The sequence below is a fragment of the Globicephala melas genome, chromosome 5 (assembly GCF_963455315.2).
Source record: "Globicephala melas chromosome 5, mGloMel1.2, whole genome shotgun sequence".
NCBI classification, from domain to species: Eukaryota; Metazoa; Chordata; class Mammalia; order Artiodactyla; family Delphinidae; genus Globicephala; species Globicephala melas.
Genome location: NC_083318.1, coordinates 76339597 through 76349798, shown reverse-complemented (window position 1 = coordinate 76349798; position 10202 = coordinate 76339597). Strand labels below are relative to the sequence as shown.

At 44.3% G+C, this 10202-nt stretch overlaps 1 protein-coding gene across 1 annotated transcript in view; it reads left to right on the top strand.

The window, feature by feature from the left end:
- Nucleotides 1-3497: 3497 nt before the first annotated feature.
- Nucleotides 3498-10202, top strand: part of IGFBP7 (insulin like growth factor binding protein 7) — a 77241-nt gene continuing 70536 nt past the window's right edge. The window contains exon 1 of the mRNA XM_030880663.3: nt 3498-4023. Within this exon, the coding sequence (XP_030736523.1) occupies nt 3549-4023 (475 nt within the window). The 5' untranslated portion in view covers nt 3498-3548. The remainder of the gene's footprint in view (nt 4024-10202) is intronic.

The following is a 10202-nucleotide window of genomic DNA, read 5'->3' as shown; positions in this document are numbered from 1 at the left end:
GGGAAGGATGGGCACAGAGGGACACAGCAGTGTAGACTGCACGGCACCATGGGTTTCCTACAAATGCCACTGAAGTTTGCTTGCCAGAGAAGTCTTAAAGATGCCCCACAAAGAAAGATGCTTGCCAGGTACAAGGACCCATCAGCGAAGGTTATTGGAGTGTACTATGGGTTCGGGCAGGAGAATTTTGAGCTGAAGTAGGATAGAAGAGAAGGAGCTGAAAGGAAATCTCTCATGTGTCATTGCCCTTCATGTAAAGACCTCCAGGAACATACCCGTAGTCAAATAAGTTGGGTTTATTACCCATCTTAGCAAGAGAGAATGGACTCCATATGGAACTGTTGGGGGTCTCAGTAAGAGGAAGTTATGAAATTATCATGGGATTTGGGCTTTGGTTGAGTAATTTTGGCAAAAGTCTAAGGAAGCAGGAGCTTGCTCTAGATGGGGAGAATTCTGTGACTGAGTATCTCAATAAATCTTATCTATAAGAAAGGCAGACTTGAGCAATGTAAAGCTACAACTGGTAAAGCAGCAGGTCTTATTTAGTGAAGGGAGGAGGATTCTTGGTATTTTGTGGGTGGCACCTTGTGGGGAGGATCTTGCCCTTATGACTCTCAGAGGAAAACAACCCTGCTGGCACCTTGATCTTGGACTTCCAGCCTCCAGAACTGTGAGAAAATAAATTTCTGTTGTTTAAACCACACAGTCTGTGGTATTTTGTTATGGTAGCCCTAGCAAACTAATACAGACCTATAATAGGTAAAGAGATTGAGTTAATAGCCAAACACTTCCCATGAAGAAAAACCCAGGTCCAGATGGCTTCACTGAATTTACTAAACATTTAAAGAAGAATTATACCAATTCTTCACAAACTCTTCCAAAAAAGCAGGAGATAAGAAAACACTTCTAACTCATCCTATGAATCCACTATTACCCTGATATCAAAATCAAAGACATCACAAGAAAATTACAATCCAATATCTCTTATGAATATAGATGCAAAAATCCTCAGCAAAATATTAGCAAATCACATACAGAAACATATTTAAAAGGATTATACATCACTATATAACAAGTGGGATTTAATCCAGGAATGCTAGCTTGGTTTAACATTCAAAAATCAATAAAATAAAATACAACTTTATTGATCATCTCAGTAGATGCAAAAAAAGACATTTGACAAAATGCAATACCTCTTCATGATGAAAGCACTCAACAAACTGGAAATAGAAAGCAATTTCCTCAGTGTAATAAGACCATCTATGGAAAACCCACAGCTAACATCTTAATGGTGAAAGACTGAAAGCTTTCCCTCTAAGGTCAGTAATAAGGCAAGGAAGCTCACTCTCACCAATCTATTCCACGTTATACTAGAGGTTCTAACCAGGGCAATTAGGCAAGAAAAAGAAATATAGGTCATCTAGCTTAAACAGGAAGAAGTAAAATGCTCTCTATTTGCAGATAACATATCCTGTCTCCAGATCTAGGCTCTTCGTCTCACCAGAACTGAAGCTGAATGGGTGACAATATCTTCTTTCTTGGAAGGCAGGGGTTGTCAAGTTTCTTTGTAAAGGCCCCATTTTCCTGCCTTTTCTCCTTCTTCTGAATAAGCACATCTCTTCTTATTTTCAAGTCCTCCAGATTGGTGTCATCACACAAAGCCCAGGCACCCCCTCCAGTGATTAAAAACCCTACTTGCTCTTCTGCTTGCTGGGCAATAGGGTCTCCCCACGCCGCCAAAGGGATTCTACTGTGCCTCGTATTTGCCTTCTTACTGCTGGCTCCAACGCAGGGTTTGAAAAACACGGTGGTATATAGCCCTTGGTGGTGCAGTGCCTGCCCCCTACTCCCCCAACCCCCCCATACACAAAACTTTGCAGAGCCTGAGGGGGCTTCATCTGGCTACAGAGCCCACCCTGCCCAGAGCTGACTTGATAAGCATCTTTATTGGCTGTCTTCCCCTCTGGCTCACTCCCTACCGCCTCTGCCCCCCCCCACCCCCCGAGTTGGTACGTCCTGACATGGCCTCTCAGGTAAACTACTTGCACTGGAATCCTTGTCTCAGGTTCTGGAGATCCTAAAACTACAACAGTTATAACAGGTCATGAAACCAACTTAGTGGACCTTGACCAGTGAATTAATAAAATTGAGATAGAACAGGCAATATCAGAGTGCCCTCTCTGCATTTGTTTTAGTTTGGGACTGTAGACTGGGTCATGTAAACTCTATTACTGAGGGACAAAGGCAAGAATACTTAGAAAAAGTCTGCTCCAAAGACTTTTCATTGTTTTATAAACAATTGTCATGACAACACATGACCTTTAAAAAAAAAGTGCCACTTTTCTAGAATATGCTAAGGAGAGGCCAAAGAATAGGTACTAGGTTTTCTGGTTAGGAGGGTGCTTGGTTTTTTATTCTCTGAGTTTTGTGACTATCTAATTTTCAGAAAAGTTTACAATGATTATCCCAGGAAGACTGGTGAGAGTGACATCTATACATTGCTGGTGGCATAGTGAACCGCACACTTTGAGTTAGCAATCCTATACATCCTTGGATTTGTGCTAAGAAAAAAGAACTCAGATGTGACGTGCAGAATGACGCACACTGCAGTGTTGTGTATCTAATAAACATGGAAACAAAAGTCTGGGTAAGAGGGATTTGAAGAGCCCTTTTTCTTGGAAAAAAAAGCTTTGAAGTTGAGCTTGCAGAGCACTTTTGAGAAAGACTGAGGAGGAATTGTCAGTCGTTTATATCAAAAACCTCACGGAATGACTGGTGAAAACTGGGGTGCTTTAGGGGCCTCAGTGGCACCCCCAGCTGTGCTCAGTTCTCCGGACAGGTTTGATGGAGGTCCAGCACCACATATTATAAACTGAAGACATGACTTGTTCTCGCATGGGTTCCAGAACTCAGACTTAAAACTTGGCATAAGGAAGCAGTTATGAGGTGCTGAGAACAGGAGTGGTTGGCAACGGTTTGTCCTTTTAGCTTGGCACCCAAGACCACACCGGGCCTGTGGCCAACGGGGACACAAAATCCCCAAGCGGGGTTTGAAAAACTAATTGTTCTTAAAAGAGCTTCCCAAACCGCAGAGCAATCAACACTCAGGTCTCCCAGACTCACGGAGAATATAATGGATTACACATGGGGTCATCTCAAAGCTGTTGTTAATAAGTATGAATGCCCGGACTGCGAGAGTAGAGGGACCAGAGGGGAGGGAACTGTCTTCACTGCGGGAGAGCCCCAAAGGACGGGGTGCAGCCCTCGGGAGCAGGGGGCTCAGCAGCAGCCGGCGGGGTGCGCTCAGAGCCAAAACCAAAAGCGAAGAGGCGTGAGACGGAGCGTTCCCGGGCCCAGCGGATGCCCCGCCAGCAGGGGCGCGCTCGAGCCCCGCGGTCCCGGGAGGGGCGGTGCGGACGAGGCGGCCAAGCTCTAGCCGCCCGGGGGGTGTGGTTCCCGCGGCCCGGGCGGGCGGGGCGCCGGATTTAAAGCGCTGGCCGGCGGGACGCGCCTCACTCACGCTCCCGCCGCCGCCCACGCTCCACGCCATGGAGCGGCCGCCGCTGTCCGCCTTGCTCCTCGGTGCAGCCGGGCTGCTGCTCCTGCTTCTGCCCCTCTCCTCTTCCTCCTCTTCGGACGCCTGCGGCCCCTGCGAGCCGGCCGCCTGCCCGCCCCTGCCCCCGCGGGGCTGCCAGCTGGGCGAGACCCGCGACGCGTGCGGCTGCTGCCCGGTGTGCGCCCGCGGCGAGGGCGAGCCGTGCGGGGGCAGCGGCGCCGGCAGGGGGCACTGCGCGCCGGGGATGGAGTGCGTGAAGAGCCGCAAGAGGCGGAAGGGTAAAGCCGGGGCAGCAGCCGGCGGCCCGGAGGTGAGCGGCGTGTGCGTGTGCAAGAGCCGCTACCCGGTGTGCGGCAGCAACGGCATCACCTACCCCAGCGGCTGCCAGCTGCGCGCCGCCAGCCTGAAGGCCGAGAGCCGCGGGGAGAAGGCTATCACCCAGGTCAGCAAGGGCACCTGCGAGCAAGGTGGGCATGTGCGCTTTCCCCTCCGACTCCGACCCCGCCCCGCCGGGCGGGGAGAACCAGGCGCCGCCTTGCGGGGAAGAGCCGACAGGGCGTCCGCGGCCGGCGCACCTGGCTGGTTCCCGCGGCTTCTCCCGTGGGCATCCGGGCAGACTCGGGGAGGGGGGAGTTGGCAGCCGCGTGATGCCGGGAGGGATGGGCGACGCCTCCCCTTCTCTTTTTTTGGTGGTTTTGAGAGATTGATGCGTGCGCCAAGAAAGTGAGGACTTGCAGGGCGAGTGTATGTATAGAAAAGATTTCCAGATACCACAGATTCTCCCGTCCCCAAAGCTCACCCAGCTCATGCTAACAGCCGGCAAGTTGATTCGCAAAAGCTGCCCCCACTCTTCTAGGAACCCAAAAATGTCATTTTCTCTCCATTCTTTCTTGGCTTGAGTGTATAGAGATGAAGTCAAGAGATAGGAGAAAGGCGTTTGACGATGAAATACAGTATAAGGACTTTCAGAGAGAAGTTGTTTGTCCCATGTTTGATTGGTTAGATTGTAAGAATTTTAAAAATTGGATTTCATGGTTTCTTAATATTAAGGAAAATAATTCACTTACTGGAAGTTACAGATTCTCAAACAGTAATCTAACTAGCTAATTATTTGTGGGCGAAAAAATACAAACTCTTTGAAGGATGTTTTTATGATGTCGTTTGTGTTGTGAACCTTATGACCATTTTGTTTTTCTTTTTCCTTTCTTGTGTAATTTGTCCCCAGGATGCACTGTTCAGCAGGAATGCCTTTGAGGTTATGTTTGATCGTTTATTTTATTCCAAACAAGTCCAGGCTTGCCATAAATGAAAGGGGAAAATAGAGTCTGGACTTGCAAAAAAGAAAAAAAAAAAGAGCTTTTAATTCTAATGTCTGCTTAGGCAGTAGTTTCAAGGGAAGGTTAGAAATGCAACCTTGGCAGTCTCTCTCCTGGTCCCAGCCAAGGTAGGAAAAAGGGAGAGAAGAGGCAGTTCTCCTGAAATGACAGAAGCAGTTGCTTCTTTAACACAGTTCAGACTTTCTCCAAGCTTTCCAAGTAATTCTTTTTTTTTTAGTTTTTCCCAGAAGTCCACATGGCTAATAGGTCATCTGCCACTGATTTCAGAGTTCACTATTGAAAGCCTTAAATAGTGTAACCAGCTTACTGTTAACTATATTATCATCACCTTAAACTTAAATCACAATCCAAAATAATCACACACTTTCCCCACAGAAACAGCCCTTTGGGTCTAATTTATCAGTCACACCATGAAAAGAGAAATGAGCATAGCTTAAGAATTCACTCCAAATATTGACATTTTTCTTACACATTCCAAGGGGAATTTTTCCCCAGTCTTTCCAAATCACTGGAACTTGCCTTATCAGAGCAGAAGGATAGCTTGGTGATTATTTAAGTATTATTGTCAATTCTAGCCTGTAGCTAGTTTTATCCATCTTCTCTCGTGCTATTTACATCTCTAAACCCTCACACAGTGCAATTATAAAATATTGAGACTGATAGTCATATAGAACTAGTCATATAACCTCATTATCATGAAAAGCAGATCCTCAGCATCTCTAGAGTGCAAACCTCAGGAGGGTACAGACCTAGTTTTTCTTTATGTTTGGGGAAAATGTTAAGAGAAATAGCATCTAAAACTGGAAACCTTGTCATAGATTAACCTTTCTTCCCAACCTAAATTTAGAGATAAGGGGTCTAGTGCCTCGGGCCATTTATAGAAGAATGCCAGGGAGAGCAGAAAAGAATGTGAGGTCCACCAGAGTACTTTTCCACAGCAGAGATAAATGGGGCTAAAGCCAGATCTCCTAATATATTTCTGCTGACTCCTGGAAGTGTTTTAACAATTATAGAAGCAAACCCATCAGAGTGCCATTAACTTCTGTGCCATTTAGTATTGGGGCTTTGCAAAGAATAGGAAATGCATTTTCTAGGTTCTTCCAGCCTAGAAAGGGTTCTTCTACCCGCGGAAGAAACTTTATGCTTCCTCAAGTATTGAGAGGGAGGGGGCATCATTCCTTCTGGTGATTGGTCTCATTTAACCCGCATTTATTGAGCATCTGTCAGGTGTCAGCACTGTGCTAAGATGCTTTACAGCTGAGGATGCACAAAACAGTTCTGGTCTTGTTGATTAACAAAGTATCCGTGCAAGTTACAAACCTACCTCCCAGAGTGCTTGCCCTGGAGCCACTCTGAATCTTTTCCCAGTCCCTTCTTTTCTGAGGTCAACACTTACCCACCTTCTGTGGAGAGACCTTGGTCTGCTTGTTTTCTGTGCCTCTGTGATAAGAGGCAAAGCCATCTTTCTAAAAAAAAATCTTATCTAAAAGGTAGTGACGTAATAATCTCAAATCTAAAACTGTTATCATTAATTTAGTGCCATTAGATCTTATTCAGTCCCTGAAGTCATGCGAAACTGGAAGAGGAGATTTGAAAATTCAGTTTAATGAAAAGTTAACAGAGACACCAAGATGTGTAATAAAATCTCACAGTTAGAAGAGAACATGGTGCTCCTTTATTCCGGTTCTTGGTTACTCCTTTTGTTCATGGTCCGTTATAGCTGAGCTCCTTGGCAATCCCTTGTTTCCTTTGGGTCCCATCCGCTCTTCTTCCTTAGAATTAATTTTTATTTGTGGAATCAGAATTCACTCTTAAGGGTCTTCCTTGCTAGTACCTTTAGTAGCAAGTTAAAAAACTACCTAGCAATAACTCTTATTTTGGCCTCTTCTGTCCAACCCCCTTTGTGGTCCGGCCACCGTAATTGTTTGCTCTTTGCTGTTGTTTATAATCACACCCTCACTTATCTTTCCACCCTTTGAACTCTTAGCCTTGAAGGATCAGCTGGTGTCACTTTCTTTGTGAAACCCCTTGTCTTTCCCCTCTCCACCCCCCATAATGATGTCTTTGTCCTTTTGCAGCTCTGTGTAGGCTTCCAGACTTTTTTTTTTTTTTTTTTTGCGGTACTCGGGCCTCTCGCTGTTGTGGCCTCTCCCGTTGCGGAGCACAGGCTCCGGACGCGCAGGCTCAGTGGCCATGGCTCACGGGCCCAGCCGCTCCGCGGCATGTGGGATCTTCCCGGACCGGTGCACAAACCCGTGTCCCCTGCATCGGCAGGCGGACTCTCAACCACTGCGCCACCAGGGAAGACCCCAGACTTTTTTTTATGTTCTGATTCTGTTTATACATTTTGTGGGGGGGGTGGGTGGAGGGTGTTACTTTTTAAAATTTTTTATTGGCGTAACATTAACTTATAACATTAGATAAGTTTCACGTATACAATATTATGTTTCTACTTCTGTATACCCAACAGGGTGCTCACCACCAAAAATTTCGTTTCCATCTGTCACCATACAGTTGACCCCCTTTACCCATTTTGCCATCTCCCCCACCCTACCCCCTCTGGTAACCACTGCTATGTTCTCTGTATCTACATGTTTATTTTTGTTTGCTTTGTTTATTTATTTTAGGGTTTTATTTTTTCTAGATTCCACATATGAGTGAAATCATACAATATTTATCCTTCTCCGTCTGACTTACTTTACTTAGCACAATACCCTCAAGGTCCATCCATGTTGTTGCCAATGACAAGATTTCACCTTTTTTATGGCTGAGTGGTATTCCATTGTGTATATGTACCACATCTTTATCCATTCATGCATGGATGGGCACTTAACATTGTTTCCGTATCTTGGCTGTTGTAAATAATGCTGTGATGAACATAAGGTGTGTATTTCTTTTCAAATTAGTGTTTTCTTATTCTTTAGGTAAATAGCCAGAAGTGGGATAGTAGAATTGTATGGTAGTTCTATTCTTAATTTTTTGAGGAATATCCATACTCTTTTCCATAGTGGTTGCACCAATATACATTCCCACCAACAGTGTACAAAGGTTGCCTTTTCTCCACATCCTCTTCTGATAATAGCCATTCTGACACAGGTTTGAGGTGATAGCTCATTGTGGTTTTGATTTGCATTTCCCTAATAATTAGTGATGTTGAACATCTTTTCATGTGCCTATTGGCCATCTGTATGTCTTCTTTGGAAAAATACCTATTCAGCTCCTCTGCCCTCTAGCAATTTTTTAAACAATATTCATTGCACATGTACTATGTATATGTGAACAAGAGACATTCTAGCAGAATAGTTAAGATGCAGAACTCTAGAACCAGACTCCCTGAGTGTAAATCTTAACCCTGCCACTTACTGAGCTTTGAGCATGTTCCTTGACCTCTCTGGGCCTTGGTTACTCACCTATAATATAACGATTATAATCATACCTATCTCATAGAATTGTTGTGAGGATTCAATAAGATAATCCATAGAAAGCACTCAATGAATGTTTACTGTTGTCATTATTCAACTTGAAAGTAAGCTCCAGGAGGGAAGGGAATTCTTGCTCCCTGTTCTATCCTCAAGGGCCGAGATCAGTGCCTGGCACTAGTAGATGCTTTGAATATATGTTGAATGAATGAATGAATGAATATATGAATTTGCCAGGCACTCTTCTGTTGTCGGGGTAAGCAGACTTGAATAAGATAGACAAGATCCCTCTCTTGTGGCATTTACCATAAGCTTTAGACAGAAACAAGTAAACAGATACTTTCATGTAGTAGTATGTGCTGTAAAGAATGTACACCAGGGCAAAGGATAGAGACTTAGGGATGGTTGAGCAGTATTAAGTGAGGTGGGCCAAGCCATGCCGAGGACCCTCGTGAGGATTTCAGGAAAGGGAACAGAGCTCCTGAGGAGAGAAAGAACTCTTCTAGTTGGTACAGCATCTTCCACTGACTCCAAAGAGCTCTTTGAATGTCTGTCTTCCCCACTAGACTGGGAGCATCCTAGAAGAGGGACTCCATCTTGATTATTCTTCATAAACACAGTGGCTGGCTAATGGTTGGACACTCCCTAAATATTTGTTGATTAAACACAGGACTCCTCTCAAAATGCCTTCTCATTGGAAATGCAGGCAATGGGCTCTGCTGCATGTCTGCCCTCTTCTCTCCTTGCATCTTCTGCCTGTCTGATGTGTAGACCGGGAATACATCTGACATTGACTCACCTCGCTTTTAGATCAGAATCAGAAAAAGTCAGATCTCAAAGAGTCTACCCCAGCCCAATAGAAATGCTTTAAAATATTCTTCTGGCTTCAGTTGCCCTTTTTCAGACAGAAAGTTCCAGAAAGTTGAGTGAGTTGTTGGTTCGTTCTTATCCCTTTACCCAGTTTTAATCACTGCATCTTAGGAAAGAATTGAAAACCTGAAGAAGCTTTAGAAAATAAAATAGGCAGCCTTGAAGAAGGTCTTAAAGGACTTAAGATTCTTTTTTTAAATTATTTTTTTATTGAAGTACAGTTGATCTACAATGTGTTAATTTCTGCTGTATGGCAAAGTGACTCAGTTATACATATATATACATTCTTTTTTGTATTCTTTTCCATTATGGTTTATGTCATAATGTTGAATATAGTTCCCTGTGCTATGCAGTAGGACCTTGTTGTTTATCCATTCTATACGTAATAGTTTGCATCAACTAACCCCAAACTCCCGGTCCATCCCTCCCCTCCCCCCACCTTGGCAACCACAAGTCTGTTCTCTATGTCTGTGAGTCTGTTTTGTAGATAGGTTCATTTGTGTCATATTTTAGATACCACATATAAGTGGATATCATAGGGTATTTGTCTTTCTGTTTCTGACTTCACTTAGTATGATAATCTCTAGTTGCATCCATGTTGCTGCAAATGGCATTATTTTGTTCTTTTTTATGGCCAAGTAGTATTCCATTGTATATATGTACCACATCTTCTTCATCCATTCATTTGTTGATGGACATTTAGGTTGTTTTCCATGTCTTGGCTATTGTGAATGGTGCTGCTATGAACATAGTGGTGCTTGTATCTTTTTGGATTAGAGTTTTGTCTGGATGAATGGCCAGGAGTGGGATTGCTGGGTCATATGGTAATTCTATTTTTAGTTTTCTGAGGAACCTCTGTACTGTTCTCCATAGTGGCTGTATCAATTTACATTCCCACCAACAGTGCAAGAGGGTTTCCTTTTCTCCACACCCTCTCCAGCATTTTTTATTTATAGACTTTTTAACGATGGCCATTCTGACTGGTGTGAGGTGATACCTCATTGTAGTTTTGATTTGCAT